At 47.2% G+C, this 21,965-nt stretch overlaps 1 protein-coding gene across 2 annotated transcripts in view; it reads right to left on the bottom strand.

Annotated features, from left to right (window-relative positions):
- Positions 1-4,162: 4,162 nt before the first annotated feature.
- CAMK1D (calcium/calmodulin dependent protein kinase ID) overlaps positions 4,163-21,965 on the bottom strand; it is a 308,248-nt gene continuing 290,445 nt past the window's right edge. The window contains exons 7-11 of one of the 2 annotated variants that reach the window (XM_054989218.1): positions 19,942-20,054; positions 18,061-18,139; positions 11,645-11,732; positions 10,401-10,539; positions 4,163-4,904 (exon numbers count right to left, since the gene is read on the bottom strand). In XM_054989218.1, the coding sequence (XP_054845193.1) occupies positions 4,786-4,904; positions 10,401-10,539; positions 11,645-11,732; positions 18,061-18,139; positions 19,942-20,054 (538 nt within the window). In that variant the 3' untranslated portion in view covers positions 4,163-4,785. Of the gene's footprint in view, positions 4,905-10,176; positions 10,252-10,400; positions 10,540-11,644; positions 11,733-18,060; positions 18,140-19,941; positions 20,055-21,965 lie in introns of those variants that run through there. The other variant, XM_054989219.1, reaches the window with a different exon arrangement.

Consider the following 21,965-nt stretch of genomic DNA (forward strand, 5'->3'; position numbering starts at 1 on the left):
AGTCCAGCAGTGATTTCTCCCCCACAACATTTGGGGGGGGGGGTCACACATCCGATTGCCACCAAACTCAAACTCTCTTTTCTCTAAGTGAAGACATGTAATATTTTCAGTCTGATCACTGAAACCACGACTCAAAATACAAGCATAACCTCCTATTCTGATTTTAAGCATGAAACTGAACCAGGTGGGCGGCTGATTCAAGAAGGCGTTTGTCCAAATGATGGGAGCTGCTATCACAAAGCACAGCGAGAGCGTGGCCGAACGTTTGCCCGGAACTTTTCCTTGGGTTGAATGAAACGCTGTATGGGTTGCAGCCCCAGCTGGACCAGGGGTTCTCAAACACATCCTACTCTTCCGTTCTCTTCTTCTACAAGCTGCCAAGCAAAGGGGTTTCACTCATAGCTTGGTACATTAAGCTATTATGCAACTACTGTTTTGGGATTTTTCTATGGACTCTCATGACTTCCTCTAGTCCTTGAACACTGAGGGCCGATTCACACATGTGGCTGCTGCAAAGACTTTGGATTCGATGCGTCCTTGGAGTTCTGTGCTGGGAACTCAATTCCCAAGTGTGGACAGGGGAGGGGGAAGTCCTTTGGACTGGGACCACAGCACTGGCTGAGAAGCATCTGTAGCTTTCTCGTCTGCTCAATTTTCCCAGCTTGAAACCACTCTGGCGAACTTCGGTTTACTCCATTGGGGAAATTTACATGAAGCCATCACTACATGTCAGATTCCCCAGCAGGCAAAGGTGGGCTTCCCAGGCCTGTTGCAGATTGGGGAAATGATACAAAGCGAGGGAAGGATTAAGCTCTTTCTGCTTACGTGCCAGAGTCTCAGTCCAAGTTGGGTCCAAGCAGGGCCAGGAATTCTTCTGTTGGGCTAATAGCTCACGGTGGTGACATTTTATTGGCAGGAGTTGGTGACAGGAGATTGCCGCTTGGTAGTTTCCCTCTCCCCCTTTGTAAAGCTTGCAGAAGGTGAGAGGGCAGAAGAGGGATTTTGGATCTGCTTCAGCTCATCAGTGCCTCTGGCAGTTTTATGTAAGAAAGATGAGACCAGCAGATTATGTACAAAGCTGCTTTCTACAAAGCCAAACCTCTGGTCTTTCTGGCCCGGGGAACTCTCTTGGCATAGACTGGCAGTAGCCCTCTAAAATAATTCGGGCTCAGTTCTGTTCCTTTAGGCAGATTGCGAGATGGAGGGCAGGAAGTGATGAGCCCCTGCTCGGCCCTTGTGGCCCTTTCCTATGTGCCCAGGTTAAGGCTGATCGCCATTTTGGAGTCGGGAAGGGATTTTCTTCCAGGCCAGACTGGCCAGGGATCCTGGAGATTTTTTGCCTTCCTCTGGGATAGGGGGCCACTGGAGGAGCTGTGAATGTCCTGCATTCTGCAGGGGGTTGGACTAGATGACCCTGGTCCCCTTCCAGGTCTATGTTTCTATTATTCTACTAACCTTTATTAGAGATTGAACCCAGTACCTTACGGCTTTTCTTTTCGACTGAGCAATGGTTGACAGAGATAAAGAAGCAGAGTCATTAAAGAAACAAAGGTGACTCCTTGACTTGGTACTCGGAGGGACCGGCCCCTTGTACTAGATTTTGCACCGGAGTACAACCCCCTTTGAGGTTGAGCAGTGATAGAGAAGGGCTAACGCCAAGGGCTGCTGTGGTTGGGCTTCTGTTGAGACCTAGGCCGATTCCATATGGCTTACCTGAAGCCGGAACGTTGTGGAACATGCCAGAAAAAACACGGAAGATCGCGTTTTCTTGCGCGACTTTTGCGCGAAATCGCGCAAAACTCGCACGAGAAAACATGATCTTCCGTGTTTTTTCCGGCATGTTCCACAACATTCTGGCTTCAGGTAAGCCACGCGGAATTGGCCCTAGTAATGGCCTAGTAATGGCCGAGGGCCCACCAGAGGATCCACCTGGCCGAGGGCCCACCAAATCCTTCTCCCATCCATGCCAACCAGAAACGGGAGCCCATGCAATGCTGCAGTAGCCTCTGAGGCCATCTTCCCTTAGCTGCTGGAAGAAGCACTTGGGGAGGGGCTAAGGCTCAGTGGTCGAGTGTCTGCTTGGCATGCACAAGGCCCCAGGTTCAATCCCCAGCATCTCCCATTAAAGGAGGACCAGGCAGTAGGTGATATGAAAGACCCCGACCTGAGACCTGCTGCCAGTCTGAGTAAACAATACTGATCTTAATAGTCTGGTTTAGTATAAGGCAGCTTCATGTATTTATGTTGGCATGTGAAAGAGTACAGTGTGACTCCTGCCGTCGTATAACCCCCGCTGACTCCTTCTGCGCACTCCTGGCTCCACTGGCGCTTAAATGAGAGTTGTCCTCTGCTCCCTCCTCCCCCAACATCTGGAACTGGCTCTGCTATCCAAGGATCTCTAAAAAATCTTTGCTACAGAAGCAGGTGGCACCCTATAGAAGAGTTAGGTTGCCCTGTCTGTCTCTAGCAAATTACATTCCTGCATTTGTTAAACAGTCAAGCGAAAGTGCCTTCATTGGGAGACCTAAAGCAGGAAACAGGATTTTGTTTTAATGGGAGAATAAACCTCTGTTTAAAGCTCCTAGGCCCTCCTAGCACGGCCTATCCTCTATGGCTCTTCTCACGCAAGGGTAAGCAACTGCCCCAACTCCCCCGACTGTCTGTGTGTGAAGAAGCTGGTGTGCCAGTGAACAAAAAAGGGTGTGAGGGAAGAGACGAGGGATGCACTTGGCCGGACACTTTGGGGGCCAGCTGAGCCCCAGAAGCAGCGCAAGCACATTAGGGACTCTCCTCGGACCCACCTGGCACCTCTGTGAGACTGGGAGGGCCTGGGAGGCGTAAGCCGTGCCCTTTTCTTTGTCCTGAGCAGACGATCTGGTGTTCCACTGCAGGCACACAGGCTGGAAGTTGGCCTACCCCTGCTCTAGATGTTTAAAAGGGGAAACCATCACATGCGATTTCTGATGTTTTCATGCCTTAGAAGCAGAGGGAGATGTTTCCCATTAGGATCCAGAGGAAAGGGACCTCACAGGGCTTCTTGTGGGAAACACGCCCACCACAAGATTTTGGACCAGGCCTAAAGCTGTGGGGAGAGGACGTCACTCACTTTCCCATCTTTGGCTCTTCTCTGGAACAGCCATAAAAGCTTTCACTGTACACACCACTCATAGCATGCGGTGCCTTCTTTTAAAAGAGTGCTGATGAATAATGCCGTGAAAGCTGTTGACGCCGGGTGTTACGGACAAGCCAGGATATCCGACTGGAGCCCCTTCTCTCCAGAAATGTTTTCAGATTCCCTGACTGAGACAAGCTACAGCAAAGAGGGCCAGTTTTTTACAGCCCCTCTTGCTACTGTAAGATAATGCCTTTGCAGCAACCACACTTGTGAGCTCCCCACACACAACTTGCCAGTGTTCCTTCAGGTCAGCTCAGTTGTCTGAACCAGCTAAAAGTCAGCAGCGCAGCCGGAAGCCGAATGCAAGCAAGACAGGTCCGATTCACCCGACCCATCCTTCCCACTGGGACTGTTTCATTCTGGACTGCGCACCAAAGAGTGGGGGCACCAGGAGGTATGGGGATATGTAAGAAGTGTGCACAGCAATGTGGGGCTCGGTGTCCAGTACGTGAGAAATATGTGCAGAGATTCTTTGCTGAAATCCCGCCCCCCGCCCCCAATAAGGATTTAGCTCAAACAGCATGAGCAGTTCTACTGATGAAGAGAATAAGGCTATTAGACAGGGCCGAAGCAGCAGCAGGCACAGCAAGGGAGAAGGGCAGAGTCCGGCAGGAAGGGGCACATGAGAGGAAGCAACAGCCACGGGCTCCCTTTCAGCCTTCTTTCTCATACCCAGACACAGCCTTGGCTACTTGTTCATGGCACCAACTCAGAATCAGGCTGCAGAGCAACCAGAGCAACCATCCATGCGATGGGAACTAATCTTCACTCTGAACCACTTTTTCCCCAGGAGAAGTTGGAGGAAAGCTGTCAATGTTCACAATCACTGCAAGATCCAGACAAGTTTCCAATCCAATGTCAGGATGTATTGTCGAAGGCTTTCACGGCCGGAGAACGATGGTTGTTGTGGGTTTTCCGGGCTGTATTGCCGTGGTCTTGGCATTGTAGTTCCTGACGTTTCGCCAGCAGCTGCTGGCGAAACGTCAGGAACTACAATGCCAAGACCACGGCAATACAGCCCGGAAAACCCACAACAACCACCAATGTCAGGATCTTGGAGGGTGGGGGGTGGGGCTCTTACATGCCTATGAAACCGTCACGGTTGGAAAAGGTTAATGCAAGTTTAAACAAAACTGATGCCGCTGGAAAATACACTCCCCCAAACCCAAAATAAAAATTAATTATACTTTGAAATTAATTCTGTTAAATAATCCAGTTGAGACCTTTAGTTAATGAAAAAGCACATATTGTTATCTACACTGAGAAAAGAGTAAATCACTGAGCAAATAATATGAGTGTCCATTAGTCAGAACATTCCTAGATTCATTCAACCAGCACCAGACTCTGTTAGACCTGATCCCGGTCTCCTCCCTCTCGCCCTCTGGGAGTCATTGCAGTTGGTGATAAACACAACATTTCAGAATTGCAATATAAATATGGCCGTTTTTAAAAAATCCTTCTCTTCTTCTAGTCCTTCACCGAGTTTGCAATGCAGGATGAAATCAGCCAGGAGAAGGTTTGCCTGCCTGATTGCCTGTTTGCCCACCTGGGCATTTCCCCTACTTCCGACTTCTTCTTCTTCTTCCTGCAGGGGAAGAAGCGGGTCCGGATCACTTGGTCCCTGTGTGCACCGTTGTGACTGTGGTCTGCCTTGTTCTCCTCTCTCCTACAGCAGAGATGGCAGATGAAGCGGTTGATGCAAAACTACAGGGCGTGGACGGGGACATACCTGAAAGAAAAAGGATCAGATGTCACCAGTTAAGTGTGGTGCAATGGCCAGAATGGCTGAACAGGGACCCCCAGTCCTGTTGAGCCTGCAAGCTTCTTTGGAATTCTGAGGGAGAAGAGAGGAGGGCATACCACTCAAGCACCGCTACTGGGCTGCAGACCGCCACAGAATGACTGCCCCGGGGGCAGGCTGGGTGCAAGACCAACTCTTTACTTTAGGACGCTGATGCGGTTTGGTGTCAGTTCTCCAAGAGAGGGGAGGGCTTGTTCCTTCACAGCCACATGGAGAAGCAGCCAACCAGAGATGCTGGGTCACCTGGCTAGTTCAGTTGCAAACGGCAAGCTGGGATCGGCACCATCGAGCAGTTGAGAAAGCGTTTGTTCGTGTTCAGATGGCTTTCATCTGTTCCCAACTGTGCAAAAAGAGGCAACTATGCGCAGGCATCCTCGCACTACTCTCCTGTGGCTTCCTGCTCATCTGCTGGCACCTGCCCTTCTGTCTGCAGTTGGACCCCTTCCTTAATTGCACACATTTACATTTCATAATGAGTGAAATGTGGGGTCTCTCCCTCTTTCCCTTGCAGTGGCCTGACCTCATCTGCTGAAAAACTAGAAAAATTGTCTGGTTGGGGAATAATTTGGGCATGCACGTTCTCACAATGCGTCACCACAGCTGTCCCTCCTCCCAATGTGGCTGCCCCTCCATTAGTGCCTGCCTCTTTCAGGTTTCTTCCCCATGTATCCCATAGTGTGGGCTTCCCTGCCAAAGGAAGCCTTGGTCAGTTTCATTTTAAGCGCCTAGGTTCATACGCATTTAACCTAATGCATGAAAAGCTCACTCCTATGCAAGGTTTCTCCAGTCTAAGCCTGTTGAAACAAATGGGCTTAGGCCAGAATCTCTCTGCATACAATCACAGTTACAGCAGTAGATGTCCCGTGTACTGAAGATGAAACTGACCACGGCTTTTAGAGGTTAACAAAGTCATGGCAAATTTCATCATCTATACACTATGTGAGCATTCTTAAGCCAGGTCAGGGGCATGGCCATTTCCACTCTGGAATGGGTGAAGCCCCTCAGCCCAGTGACTGCAAGCCATACGGAGTCCCTCAGTTATATGTGTGCCTGCAAGGATCCTGAAAGGATGCTGGCTCTGAAGAGCAAGGGCAGAGGTAGAGCAGGAGGAACACCGCCAGTTGCACAGATGCAGAAGTGGCCCACGCAACCCAAATTAGCTCCTTCCAAAAGAGACATCCCATAATGCTCTGGAGGACAGGAGCTCAAGTCCTTGTGCTGAATGTTGCCCCTGAGCTGATGCGAAATGGCTCACCGTGCTTCTTGTGAGCAAACCTTTGAGAGAATCAAAAGAGGTCTTAACTCAATCCAAAATAGGCCTGATGAGTCTGAGGTACTTTTCACACTTGTACTTTAAAGTGTTTCCGTACCTGTTTCGCATCCCATGTTTGCAGAGGTTTCACACTTGCAAGATAGTCATGGGACGCAGTGCCACTCTTTGTCTGCGTTATCCCTGATTTTTCCCCCTGCGGACATACCGCGATTTGATTTTGAAGCCGCTGCCAAGTTGCAGCTGGCCGGGTAAATGCCAGTGTGAACACTTTAGTCCCCTTTTTGCTTCTCTCTCTCTCGCTCTGGTTTTCCTTGGGAGCTGATTGGTCTGTGCGGATCTAACCACACCCACAATCCACTGTTCCTCGACTGCTTTCTCTGACATTTTTTTTGGTTTTCTAAAGAACAGTAATGTTGCTGTGCTGCAACGTTAAATGCTAACATTGTACCGTTTAACAACAGCTGATCAGTGGTTGGGGGGCTGAGTGGGCAGGAGTGAGGCATCTCACACAGGTGTGCAGCAGCCAGGCTGTGATACCGGGGCCGTGGCTCCAGCCTGCCTCCGTTGCTCAGCTGTTGGAGGAGTAGGCAGACCTCCTGATCAGCGGCGAGGGGACGGCAGCATCAGGCTTTCCCAGTACTTGCTGCTGAGCTTCCCATGCCATGCTGATCTTGCCACCGCTGGCCCCATCCACAGAGCACTAGAGTTGCAGGCTGAGTTGTGGGCACACGGTGGCTGAGCGGGCAGGAGCAAGGCATCTCACACGGGTGCACGGCAGTCAGGCTATGATACCAGGCCACAGCTCCAGCCTGCCTCTGTTGCTCAGCTCGTAAGGGCTGCAGAGTAGGAGAGTGTCCATCCCAGCTGAGCCAGGGCTGGGCATGTGTCTGCTCGCCCCCCCCCCCCCACACACACTGTGAGAAGCAGGGGGCCAGTCAGGCGCGGCAGGGAAGTGGAAGTGCACCCACCTACTGCCTTCCCCCTTACAGAATGGGTGCAAAGGGATTTCTGCAAAGGGAAGTCCTGCCTTGCCACTGGGAACAGGGGGTGGGGTGGGGGCAGACACAAGAGTGGGCATGGGGGAGGTTGTTGGTCAGAAGATGTAGTAACATTGAAATGTTGCTATGCATGCTCAAAGTTTTAAAAAAATGGTGATGTGCACTGTGAAACTGAACCAAGGCTTCCAAGCAGGTCTGAAAGGAATCACATACGTGAAATCGAAACTGCTGGGAATAGTGTGAAAGGAGCAGGTGCCAAGCTAAAGCCATTGTGATCGCCGTGACTGCTCAGAAATAGCGCTTTAAACTGTAAGTGTGAAAGGGGCCAGGGTCTTTGTGCTCAGCACCCCTGGTGTCTAAGTCCAGAGAAATAAGAACGCCTGTGGCCAAGCTGAGAGCACCCAGCGGTGGCAGAGCTGCCGGGGATGAGCTTGGCTCTCGGCTGGCAAGGAGCCCAGACCCAAGAAGCAAGCAGGTGCCAGGTAATGCATCAGGTGGGCGACGGTGGGGAGGTCCAAGTCTCAACCACCACTCAGGACGAAACCAGACTGCTGCTGAAAATGGCAGCCCTGTTGCTCGTTGTGATGCTCCATTTTACTCTCCGCTTTGAAGCTCACCGCTCCAGCCACTGGCTCTCAATCTAGCCTCCTTCACAGGACTGCTGTGTGGCTAAAATGGGACACCTCTCTGAGCTTACTGGAGGAAGCGTGGGATAAAAATGTGATTCTGAATGGTAAGAACAGCAAACCTCCCGAGATCATCTTTCCAGAGCCAGAAAGGAGCGTAAACAAAGGCTTGGTTGCCAGCCAGTCGTTCTCTCACGCACACACGTGACGGGCAACGGCAGTGACAGCTGACACGCCCCCCCCCCCCCGCGTCCCCCAGCAGCTGTGGATTCAGTGGAGCACGTACTCCCCACCTGTGCACAACCCGCATCCCCATGGAGATCCGGGAGGACTCCTGCATTCCTTGCACAGTGGACAGAGCCAATGAGTGCATAGAAACACCCCGCTCTCTTGCATAATGCCAGCACGGCAGTTCTCCCAGGGCGAGGCTTTGATCTCTTCATCTATCATAAGAGACAGCCGTGTGTTCAAAGCCTTTTGTTAGCTAGCTGCGGGGGGAATATTTTTCATGCTCCAGATGGAAAGTCGTGGTCACGAGCATTGTAGAGTGCCAGAAGAACTTTTGTGGACAGGAAAAACATGGCTGCACTTATCTAACTGATGTTCATCAAGTGGTCACCAGTTCAGTCACACAAGGGTACTGGGCCTGTGCAAGCCTGCCACTGGAGAAGGTTCTAGCACTCTCTGAAGCACTTCAGTAAGCGCCCCTCTCTTGTGCACCCTTTTGAGCATGCAAGGAGGAGTCGCCTCTCTCAGTTCTCTCTCTGCCACTGCTGGGGAGTACAAGTTCTTTCGTTCTGTCTGAGCTTACACTGGGACAGGAGGGAGGGTTGTGACTGTACTGGTCACTCAGACATCAGTTACAGGTAAGTGCGACCATGTTTCATCGTCACGGTCACAGTGCAGTCCCACAAGGGTGATTAGCAAGCTGACTTTACCCCAGGATGGTGGGTGTGAGGCTCTTTATGAAAAAGGTTATGGAGGCTTTTCTCATTGCTGCTTCTCCTACAGAGTCGTTGACAGTGTAATGGGAGATAAAAGTGGAAGCCGGTGACCAGCTGCAATGCGACAGATGAAATCGATAAAGAGCCTGGCTCTCAAGGCAGCTGATGTGGCTTGAGATCCGGCAGAATGCACTCAAATCTTGATGAGACATTCGATGTGAGGAAGACTGTAACAGAGTGAGGAACCCTTAAGGCCTTTTTTTGCAGCTGAAGTAAGCTACAATGAGATCGGTGTATTTTCTAAAGCCCTTCTGTCTAAATAAAAGAGAATAGCCCTGAAAATGTCTCAGGAGCTTAAAGCTCTTTCTTTGTTATCTTGATGAAAAGTGAAAAAAGAAGGAAATATCTTGGGCCAGCTGAAATTTTGAAACAACTTTAGACAGAAAGGTGAGACAAGGATGGAGTCATGCACCTCGAAGAAAGGAGGGTCGCATCTGAGAGTACCTAACTCCGATACTCTCCTGGCAGAAGTGATGGCCACTAGAAAGGTGGTCTTCCAGGACAAAAGGTGGAAGGAACAAATTGCCAAAGGGCTCAAAAGAATCCAGATAGTTCAACACCCTGTTTCTAACAAGATGCCTCTGGAAGCTCATACGTACCATGGAGATGGCCGGTCCCTGCTTAGGCCCAGCGAAGATGGGCTGTCCTTTTTCAAAGCACTTGCAGTAGGGACCCAGTGAAATGGACAATCCTTTCCTAACCAGTGTTGAAGGCTTGCTGGCTCACCCAACCATTTTTTTATAATGATCAAGTCCAAAATATGCATTTCCCAACAGTGGAAGGAAACTGCTTTCATATTAAGCCATCATATATAAATACATTTTTATTGTTGCAATGCCCTATGGCAGTGAATGCAACTATTGTATTTCAAGGAATAATATATTTTTAAAAATGCCCCAAGATATAAAATCGGGGCTTTTTTTCAGTGGGAATGCGGTGGAATGGAGTTCCAGCACCTCTTGAAAATGGTCACAGGGCTGGTGGCCCCGCCCCCTGATCTCCAGACAGAGGGGAGTTGAGATTGCCCTCTGCGCCAGCGGAGGGCGGGGCCACCAGCCCTGTGACCATTTTCACCGAGGGCAATTTAAACTTTTAAAAACTCCCCCCTTGTTCCAGCTGACCCAAAGTGACGCCATTGTGCGTTCCTGAGTTCCCCCACTGAGTTCCACCACCTCTTTTCCCAGAAAAAAAAGCCCTGAATAAAGTATGTATTTCCCACTGCCAACAGAACATCTCGAAGTGGCTACTGAGTTTTACGGGCTGTGAGAATAAACTTCCCGGTGTCCACTTACCTCTGCTCTTGCCCGCTGGAGAACTTCCTGGAGACAGCAGTGCAGTGCAAGGTTCCCCCTCTCAAGTCTCTCTAGCAAAGAGCTGGCAGGTGGAAAGGGGGTTTAACCTGGGCTGACTGTGGCTGACAAGACAGGCAGTCACAGCAGAACTGGTGGGCAGAGGAAGACCACAGAGGAGCCCCTGGCACCCAGCGCAAGATCTGGCAGCCAGTGGGGTGGGTGTATACTCACAGTCTTTCCTGGCTGTTCCCTCGGGGTGTGGTCTGGCCAGACTGAGGGCGCTTGACACGCTGACGTTTGAACTGTCTAAACTGCTGCCAAGATGTAATCGTCTCATGTGCCTCACCACTGCTGTGGCATTAAATGCTTGCTGGAAAACAAACAAGGAAAGGAAGGCTGCTGGACATCTGCCCTCAACCTCTGCCCTCAACATCTGACAATGCAAAAATTCAGGTTGTACTTCTTCACATCGCTCCTGCGGGGCCATGCAAAATGGACCGCCCCCCGGCAGCCGACTCTCCCACCAAACTATAATGATCGAAAGCAAAAACATGCCACTGTAGGCAGGGTGCTCACTCGCCTTTTGCAGGGTTTGTGTGCCCAACTCCACCCCCAGCAAGGTTCTCTCACGAGAGCACAAGGACAGTGTTGTAAATGTAGCGCAGGGCTAGCGTTGCTGGGCACCCTGGGGCTTCGTGTAGCCCCACCACATATGTGGAAGCTGCTACCATACAGCAACAGGCCGCTACTGCCTGCCCTCTTTCACTCTGAGTTGCAACACCAATGGCAGCCACATGCGGGCCCTGGCTCTTCCCCCTGCCCCCCAAAGGAGGAATGTGTGTGTGCGCGCGCACATGCACACCTGGAAGTGAGAGGAGGCAGGATGCTTAGTGGGAAGGGGCCACTGGAAGTCATGTTCCCTGGACTTCCTCCTGTCATATATTACTGGCCATCTGCAGGGTTCCCATCCCAGGAGAAGTTCTCCTATCAAAAAGCCACTAGAAATGGGGAACGAAATGATAAAACTCAGCACATGTCAGAAACATCCAAAGGTCTCTCCTATCTGGAGGAAGGCTGCTGTGCTTGACAGCCATATGACAAGTTTAGTTACATTCAAGTCTTACTGCTTTTAGCAGAGGAAGGCACTGCCAAGCATGTACCCCAACAATTGCATGGGGCAAATCGGAGAGGACTCCTTTTGCAGAACTGGAATTTTTTGTGGTGGGATGGGGGGCAATGTTTTTATTTTCACGATTTCTTTTGTAAGACAGAAACAACAAAAAGAAGAAAAACAAGGCCAATTCATTCTCTAGGGAGCACTTCACAAAATAATGGCTCAGTTGCGTTAAGCTAAAAGCTCTCATGGACAACAACAAAAATGTTCAAGGTGTGAAATATTCCAGCTACGTAAAAACCACCCTTATAAAGATCAGTGTCTGCTTTTCCCAACACCCAGTGGAAAAAATGCTGCTTACTCTCCATTTGCTTTTTGCAAAGTTCTTACGGATCTGAGCACTGACAGATTCATGGATATTTTTACTGAGGGCTGTGTCACCGGCAATCCTGAAAAAGATAAAAACAATAAGGAGGCATTTCAAGAAGGCATTGGCTTAAGAAGAGGGTTTCTCTTTCTCTTTTTCTTCATTTTACAAACAGATTGCAATTCAGGGCCAAGCTACAAGTGACGAATGACACTTGAATGGCAAGTATATTTCCCATTGATTTGTGCTCCACAAAGTCTACACAAATGTTGCTCTCAGTATCATTTATGTGCAATAGAGAATCAGCATTGTGCCCTCACCCGCATGCCTGGTCTGCCTCCTGGTACACTGACATCTGAATTTTGAACATCATGTTTGATGTGAGATCTAGGTGAGCCAGTCCCTGTTTTTAATTAAGAAGCCAGAGCCTAGAATGTCCCCTCTATTGCAAGCCTCTCCAGTCTCCATTTCCTACTGACTGCTGCGACTTTCAGATTTTGTTTCCAGGCTTTGTGCTACCTGCTTGCTCCTACTAGGTAATTTCTACATTGTTTAACATGCCATGTTAAAATTACTTACGCTTTGTTTCAGTGTTATTTAGTTCTGTATCAGATTTCTGCTTCCTTATGCTTTGTTTCACCTTTGTTTTAGCTCAGATGTATGCTTGTTTTCAAATTCTCTGCTGTCCAATACCCTATCACATTGTTTAACGAATGTCCCAACCATATACCATATTGGCTTACACTATTTAATCCGCTTTGAGTCTCAGTGAGAAAGGCAGACTATAAATAACATAAATAAAAAATAAATATGTTTTGGTGCCTGAAGCAGAAAATCCTACTTCCTAAGGCGGTTGTAAAAACTTACACTTCCTGTCCTTTTAATGTGTGTGTTGTGTATGTTATGTGCGGTCAAGTCGCTTCCGACTTATGGAGACCCTACGAATGAAAGACCTCCAGAACGTTCTATCATTAACAGTCCTGCTTGGATCTTGCAAACGGGAGGCGGTAGCTTCCTTTACCGAATCAAGCCATCTCATTTTGGGTCTCCCTCTTTTCCCCAGCATTCAAATTTCCCTAGCGTTATTGTCTTTTATTATGAGTTTTGTCTTCTCATAATGTGACCAAAGTATGGCAGTTTCACTTCCATCATTTTAGCTTCTAGGGAGAATTCAGGCTTAATTTGATCTAAACCAACACCACTTTTTTTTTTTGGCTGTCCATGGTATCCGCAAAACTCTCCTCCAGCACCACATTTCAAATGAATCAATTTTCTTCCAGTCAGCTTTCTTCACTGTCCAACTTTCACATCCATACATAGTAATATGGAATACTGTAATTGGCTAATCTTGATCTTGGTCCCCAACAACATATGCTTATCCTTAAGGATCTTTCCTAGTTCCTTCATGACTGCCCTTCCAAGTCTCAATCTCCTTCTAATTTCTTGGTTGCAGTCTCCCTTTGGGTTGATGACTGATTCAAGGAACAGAAAGTCTTTCAGTTTCTTCATTGTCAACTTTAAAACGGGCCGATTCCAGACGGCCCTCCCCATCCTGAAACGTTGTGCGTCATCGTGCGGAAAACGTGAAATATCGCGTTTTCTCGTGCGAGTTTTGCGTGACGTCGCGCAAAACTCGCGCGAGAAAACGCGATATTTCGCGTTTTCCACGCGACGATGCGCAACGTTTCGGGACAGGGAGGGCCGTCTGGAATCGGCCATGGTTTAATTCCTCCAAAGCCATCACTTTTGTCTTCCAGATGTTCAGCTGTAATCCTGCTTTGGCACTTTCTCCTTTAACCTTCATCAGTAGTTGTGTTCACTGTTTTCTGCAGGTAATGTGGTATCATCTGCATATCTCAAAATGGTTAATGTTTCTCCCTCTAATTTTCACTGCAGCTTCATCTAAATCTAATCTGGCATTCCTTATGATATGTTCTGCACAGAGGTTGAGCAGAGAGGGAAATAATATATATCCTTGTCTGACACCTTTGCCAATTGGAAACCATTCTCTTTCCCCATATTCTGTCCTATCAGTAGCCTCTTGTCCAGAGTACAGGTTGCACATCAAAACAATCAGATGTTGTGACAAGCCTATTTCTTTTAACACCATCCATAGCTTTTCATGACCCACACAGTCAAAAGCTTTGCTGTAATCTATAAAACACAGGTTTATCTTCTTCTGAAATTTCCTGGTATGCTCCGCTAGCCATTGTAAATTTGCGATGTGATGCCTGGTGCCTCTTCCTTTTCTGAATCCAGCTTGAATGTCTGGCATTTCATTCTATACATGATAAGAGTCTTTGCAGCAGAATTTTGAGCTGGCATTTGACGAGCTGGCATTTGCTGCACTCCCTGGCATCACCTTTTTTCAGAAGTGAAATGTAGATTGAGTGATTCCAGTTTGGGGGCTATTGTTTTGTTTTCCATATTTGTTGACATATTCTTGTTAAGATTTTGATGGACTCAGTTACCATAGCTTGAAATAGCTTTACTGGTATACCATCCGCTCCTGATGATTTGTTTCTCTCAATTGCTTTGAGCGCAGCTTTGACTTTCCTTTCTAAGATTTTAGGTTCTTTGTGAAAAGATTCTTCTTTGAAAGAATCTGTCATCTTTCTATCTCTTCTGTACAGTTCCTCAGTCCATTGTTTCCACCTTTCCTTTATTTTGTCCTGCTACCGTGTTTCCATGTTGATCTTTCAGCATAGCTATCTGTGGTTTGAATTTCCATTTGATTTATTTTTAACACCCTCAAATAGTACACCAGAGAAGAATGCAGAGAAAATGGCACCTCAGAGTAAAACGCACAGAAAAGTCTTGTGTGGATGAATGCTCTGTTGCCACTGTGTGTGTGTGTGTCTGCATTTACGGGTGCAGGGGATGCAAAACGGGGAATCCTCAGTGTATGGGTGCAGCCGAGGTCACAGTGTAGTGCCTTTTAGCACGGGACTGTTGTACACATTAACAAGGAAAGTCCTTTTTCTTCTGCTGTTTGCGTCTGCTGAGTGTGTGTTCCTTTGCAAAAGTTCTTCTTAGAATTTGATTCTGTCCTTTGCAATTCGATTGCCCACTATTCTGGGTTCACCCAGATGATATTAAATCTGTGAAACGGATAATTATGTAGATAGATATTTATACATCCATGTATCAACAAGATTCCAAAATAAACAAAGTGGGAGCATACCTCAGATAAGAGTTTCAGTTAATCACTCCTTCTCTGTGGGAGGCTACTTCACCCTTTCGTCAACAGGACTGACTGTTGTGAAGCTCCTATATCATCTTTTTCAAATAATGACAAATACAACCCCTTCGCACTATTTTAATGACACCATTGTGATATTTAAGGGCTTTGCTGTTACCAAAAAGTAACTGAAAAAGATGAAATCAGCCCACTGTTGCCCCCATATTATATCCCAGAGTCTTTAAAAACAAGTTTCTTTCCCACCCGGCCCCTATTTTTTTTAAAAAAAGAGAGATTATGGCTAGTCCTTGAATAGAGAATTCTGTGTGTTCTTCTCTCTCTGCCTCATTAAAAGTCTGAACTCTGTGGTTTAGACCGGTATCAGTATTCTGCCTTGATGGAAACTTCTTAATCCGCATTAGCTGCTGTCGTTAATGCTACCTCAGATACGGCATGAAAGTGAAACAGCCACTGAAAAGTATGCATCAGGTCCTGCATCTGCTTATCACGAGTTTCCAGGTCAAATTGGTGTAGCAGCTCTACGGTGTATCTATGCCATCTGTTTGGCACAATCTCTGCAGGTGGAATCTTAAATCACCTGCAAATTAGATCGGAGTACACCATAGACATGATGCAGAAGGAGATTCCCTATGGGAACCCATTGCCTGTCCACAGCAGATGTAGGGAAAAGCATGGGCTGCAATCAGGTGCTACTATCTATAGATGCAGCCAGGGCTTTTTGTCTGGGAAAAGAGGTGGTGGAACTCAGGACTGCACAATGACGTCACTTTGGGTCAGCTGGAACAAGGGAGGAGTTTTTAAAGTTTAAATCGCCCTTGGCGAAAATGGTCACATGGCTGGTGGCCTCGCCCCCTGATCTCCAGACAGAGGGGAGTTTAGATTGCTGCCCTCTGTCTGGAAATCAGGGGGCGGGGCCACCAGCCATGTGACCATTTTCAAGAGGTGCCAGAACGCCGTTCCACCACATTCCAGCTGAAAAAAAGCCCTGGAGGCAGCGCTTTTGTGGTTGCCAGGGGTTGTGGTTCTGAGGCTCCACTGTGGACTTTCATTTCCTGCTGGACTGGGAAGCCAGGGAGGGGCAGTGTCTCCAGCCTCTTTCTCCCAGCCCTGCTCCTCAGTGATTGATGGGGTAAAGTTCTTAAATAAATATGGTTCAGATTAAGATGCCAGGCCCACAACATTCTGCAGAAGAGACTGTTTATCTTGGCCATTAATAACTGCAATGATTTCCACTAAGGAGACATGGTAGACCATGAAAATGTTAGGTGAAGAGGACAGATCTCATGACTAAAAGATGGAGTTCTGCATGGCTCTTCTCCAACTATAAACATTTATATCATACAGTAAGAACAAGCAATTTGTCTTGAACGATGTATTATTGCCAACTGAAGTTTCTCTGCTTTGTTCTTCAAAACAGATCCAGAGACACTGGCCCTTATCTAGATAAATTTAGTTGTGCGTGCCACCTCTTTCTGAAATTAATGGGACTCCCAAGTAGACATGGTTGAAGATCAGGGTGCAATCTTGTTTACTTGGAAGTAATTTCCGCTGACATGAATGACACTGCTGGCATCTTCTCCCACAGATCTCAAAATGATGTAGACACAGGCCACTTCTGTGGATCACAACCAATGTGTATAAGGAGAGGGCCTTACAAACACAGTTTCTTACCAAACCAGTTAAGTCAACACTAATTTTGCAATTAATGGTCAAGATCCATGGCCTGAATCCAAGATAAAACACGGGGCCGGGGGAAGCAGGTGGGTAACATCAGAAGAAAAGGAAGAACTTATGAAGGCTTATTTTGTGTTAGGATGACTTCAAGTTTGTGCACTGTGAATTTGCCACATTTTTGTGGTTTCTTATTTCATTCCAGTAGTAGAGATGGTCTTTCAGGCCAATACTCAGATGTACGCCTCTTGTGTATGTTGGATAAAATATCTTGGAAAAATCTTGTTCCTTCAAAAATATAAAAAGTGACCTACTTTCCACCAGGGAGTATGTTCTTAATCATTCATTTTGTGTTTGAAATTTCAGTTTTATGTCTTTTTTAATTTCCTGTGGCCCATAACAAAATGATGGCATTCAAGCGCACACCATCACCCTCCCAAAGTCTGAATTTACAGCTAAGAGTTTTCCATATTTCCCTTTTTGCTAGAAATAATTCCAGATGGAATGGAGGAATGTTTCAATGTAATATTTCAGGATCTCCAAAGTTCTGTTTCATGCTGGGAACTTCCTATTGTTTGTATATCAATTATCTACTGGCAGAGCTACAAGGAGAAAATATCTGTTTCCTGTACACTCTGCTTAGGTTCGCAGTGGAGCAGGGGGATCACCTCCACTCAACCCGCCCTTGCTCCATTCTACCTTTTACTTTTGCATCCAAATAAGGCACATGCAGATATATTCCCACGTGCTGAAATCTCACACGCATTATCAACAGACACATATACCGCCCCAAAGGTAATGCATTATTGGGTTATGAACCTGACAAATATATACATGTGTGCACCACAAATGCGGCATATGTATGAGGGCATCGGGGAGGAACGCCATCCCACTGCATACCCGTCCCTGGCATGCAGCATCAACTCTTTTCTATATATGTGAACAGGGCTTTTTTTCAGCAGGAACGCAGTGGAACGGAGTTCCGGAACCTCTTGAAAATGGTCACATGGTTGGTGGCCCCGCCCCCTGATCTCCAGACAGAGGGGAGTTGAGATGGCCCTCCACGCCGCTGGAGCGGCGTGGAGGGCAATCTAAACTCTCCTCTGTCTGGAGATCAGGGGGCGGGGCCACCAGCCATGTGACCATTTTCTCCAAGGGCAACCCACTGAGTTCCACCACCTCTTTTCCCAGAAAAAAAGCCCTGTATGTGAATATAACCTTATTTTACTGTCAGCGAAAAAGACTTCTAGTTTTTCCTTCTTTTGCACTCCATTAATACTTATTCCTTATTCTTGAAGACTGACTTGTTAGGAGTCTAATCTGATTGCAATCACAGCCCTGTGCTGCTGAAGGATCAATGGCACTAGTGATGCTCACATTCAGGACTGTGAAGGCACGATTTCCAGAGCCATTGCTACATGGAGGCACGCATGCTTCTGCAGTTTTTACTCCTTGAATCAAGGAGAACTAATTATCAATGAAGAAAAAGAGACTCTGAAAGTTTCTGTGCATGGTAATCAACTGAATAACCACTTACCATGGATGTCGGGCTGCCTGTTCACATGTGTATCTTTTATTGGGGTCTTTCTCCATCAGATTCCGAATAAAATCTTTAGCTGTGCCAGGGGAGGGGGAGGGGGAGGGGGGGAAAGAAATGCACTTGAAGTCTGGAGCAACGAAGACACACAGTGGCCTCAAAGGTTCTTCTTAATTTGCCCTGCACAGACATTCCCTGAACCATTACCCTGATATTCCTCAGGGAAGCATAATAAAATAGGAAATCTGTATCTCCTGACAACTAAATTAAGCAGCATTTTATGCACACAAGGCATTTCCCATAGTAATAAGCAAACCAGTCAACTGAACAGCCATGACTTGTATTATTTAATTCAACATTAAAGTGTCTAACCAGACTGTTATTTTGTTTGTAAGCTTAGATTATTACATTATTAATATAAGATTCAACATATGTGACAACTGCTTTTTTAAAGAAAACTATGATTTTGTTCCTATAAAATATGGAATCTGCAACAAGGTACTTAGAATGTTCAAATTCTGCACAAAGTAAAAAGGAATGATCCTGCAAGTACTATAAATTAAGAAAAATGTGCACATGTGAATGGTGTGTTTTATTGTGTAGCATTTATTCTGGTTCTATCTTATTCGGACTTATTCAAAAACCTTATTCAGGCATCCCCCTGGTTCTGACTAGGTAGACTTTCAAGTATTGTCTCCATACCTATGAGGGCTAGATTTTTTTTTAAATTAAAACTATGAGTTAGCTGAATTGCTCATCCAGTACTATTTTCTGAACCTCTTGTATTATTCACATCACTCATACACATTTTGATCCTACAGAGGCTTAGAGTGGAGATGCTCAAGTGCAGGGTTTTACGTGTGGTCCTCAATTCATGTGCAGGCTGTCTCTTGCTCGGCACGCATGCGTGCCGCTTTCACTGGAACTCCGTTTGTGTGATTGTATTTGCAAGTGAGTTGGCAGGGCACAGCACCAATTCAACTGTTTTCCCAGCAAGAACTCTCAGGGACGGACACTGTGGAGCAAGCATTATAGAGCCGAGCTACACGTGACGAATGACACTTGCCTGGCAAGTGAACAGACTCACGTGTATTCCTCCCTGTTCACTTGCCCTCCACTTGATCACATGATTAAGTGGAGAGCAAGTGAATGGCAAGTGAACAGGAAGGAATACACATGTGAGTCTGTTCACTTGGTAGGCAAGTGTCATTTGTCACTTGTAGCTTGGCTCATAGACTCCTGACTTGCCAATTTGCGTTTCTTTAAGGTGTCAGAAAGTGTCAAGATCTGCAATGGATGTGGGAAGTGGCGGCAACTGGGAATCCGGCAGTTGTAAACAGAGAAGTTCTTTGTCAAAGGTTAACTACAGGGGTAGCAAAGAAAGACATAACCAGAGCTATCTCTTTATAGAAATGTAATGCAACAGTTTGCATCAATTACACACCACATTGTTATCGGAAGGGAAATTGGAAAATACTGGCAACTCATAATAAATTTAAAAAAAAAACCAGCAAGGAAGCCTGGGATACTTTTAGCAGTTGAGGAGGAACTGATATTGAATGCGTGAATGTACTCGTGTGGAGCAAATGCAGGTGTGACTGTGCGAGCAAGTGCACGGGAAGCTGGAGGGGAGGCATGTGAAATAAGGTTCACTTGAATGTCCCCAGGGACTTTGTAATGTGTATTTCCACCCTTAATCTAAGTGAAGGTGGAAGGAAAGTGTCACATGAGGAGCTCCAGTATGCAGAAAGGGAGGTAAGAGTGTACATTTGGGAAGAGAACTCTCTAACACAAAGTCTAGCGGAACAAAAATGCACACAGTACATAATACAGACCATTGATTTTGCATTAGTAGCTATGATGATTATACTTGCTCCTTACCAGACTCAGAGATGTCATCCCAATATGGAGAATCAAATTCATATTCTGCCTTAAGGATCTGCTCAAAAAGCTTAGAGTCATTTTCATCATAGAACGGAGGATACCCACAGAGCCTAATATGCAAAATAAAAAAGGACGACACTTTAAACCACAGGACAATAAGACATTGAGGAAGAATTTAAAAGGGGTTTCCCCCCTGCACAACTTCCTTGACACTTTTTTTTCATGCCAGTAAAATTCATGGCTCCAAAAGCCCAACACAGCGCACACCAGCCATTCAGAGGGCCTCCCAGGTACTAAATAAACGTTGTTTGTCTAGGACTGTAAAAATGGAGTGCATGTGTGTGATTGCATGTGTACGTGTGTATGGGGGGGGGGTAGGCTTTCCAAGTATCTGACGGATTTCATCTATTTTATTTATTTATTTATTTGATTTTTAGTCCACCCTCCCCGCCGAGTGGGCTCAGGGCAGAGCACAACATTTTAATTTACATAAAAGCAGATAAAAACATTACAATAAAATTTAAAACACTACATACAATAAAAACTTCTCCTCAGATGGCGATGGAAGAGTTACTTCATTTCAGACATAGCCCATATATCGATATCTATAGATATATATAGGGTGGTGGACAGACCTTTTCAAGTCAAGTCAAGTATGGCCGGCAGGGGCCCCAGCCTAGCCTCCGCCATACGCCTGGCGGAACATCTCTGTCTTACAGGCCCGGCGGAAGGATAATAAATCCTGCCGGGCCCTGGTTTCATCAGACAGAGAGTTCCACCAGGCTGGTGCCAGGACCGAAAAGGCCCTGGCTCTGCTCGAGGCCAGGCGAGCCTCCCTAGGACCGCCTGGCCTAGGATTTGTCATGGGAAGTCACCAGCTTTGATGTGCAGGCAACAGCACAGGCCGCTCAAAAGCCCTTGCATAAATAGTGCATTTCTTGCCTTACCTATGGTATGAATTCTCCCCAAGCCACTTCCTCCTCTAGGACCAGCCCAATTCTATCCCACCGGCACAGTCTGGACCCACCCCGGCCCTTGCCTCTGCCCCCTTAGTTTCCAGGGCCAGAAATGAAAGAATCTGCCTGCTTAGGGGAGAGCTTTCTGGGTGCCGTTCCTTCCGTCTCGGCCCTGCAGGGCTCCTGTAGCGGACAGGTGGCTGCTGAGAGGCTGGCTGAAACGCAGGATGAGCCAAAGCGAGAGCTACATACAACCCGTTATTTTATACAAAGCGGGTGTATCCTGGCGTTCAAGATTCTGCAAAACCCAACACAGCCTATTTTTGGTGCATAAGACACAGCCCTTCTTGTTGAATTCATTAACAGCCCCTGCTCCCTTGGGTGCAACATCTTTGATGGCACGGTGCGTGGCTTCTGGCTGCACGTGTCAATGACGGTTAGGTGATTTCCCTCTATGTTCTCAACTAGGATGCATTTGGAATTCTGACACAGGGTGACGGGCGCCACCGTAAAATGGGCACCACGGGTGGCGGAGCCAACCACAAATTGGCTGCCACTGGAGGCAGAGGCCCCCCCCCCACAAGAAACCCAAGTAGAGGGGACATGAAGAATAATTTATAAAAATACACTGCAAAAGAGGAGTGAGAGGGGGAATAAAGACAGATCTATGGTGGCAGCTGCCACCCAAACAATGTTATTTTAACCTGCACAGCTAATCAGATTTTCAGTGGCCAATCAGAAGCCCTGATGGAAAGACGGTCCACCAGACCGCACCCACTTTCTAAAAACCCTTGGTGGAGACCCGGAAAGGTGTGGGCAGGCACCATGGTGTTCACGGGCACCGTGGTGGGAATTCATCTTGTAAACAAAAGGCTAATTTAATGACAGCAGAGGAGCCTTTGTGTGGCCAAAAGGCACGCTGATGTGATTCCTAGAAGTCCCTAATGGAGGTCGGATTGCCTCTCTCCAGTGCTGGTCTTTGGGTAAGCCACTGTCTCAGGGTTTTCTTCCTTCTACCTGCTCAGAATCCTCCCAGCTAGCAGGATTGCCTTGGGTGTAGCCCTG

Source organism: Eublepharis macularius, chromosome 9 (assembly GCF_028583425.1).
Source record: "Eublepharis macularius isolate TG4126 chromosome 9, MPM_Emac_v1.0, whole genome shotgun sequence".
Lineage (NCBI taxonomy): Eukaryota > Metazoa > Chordata > Lepidosauria > Squamata > Eublepharidae > Eublepharis > Eublepharis macularius.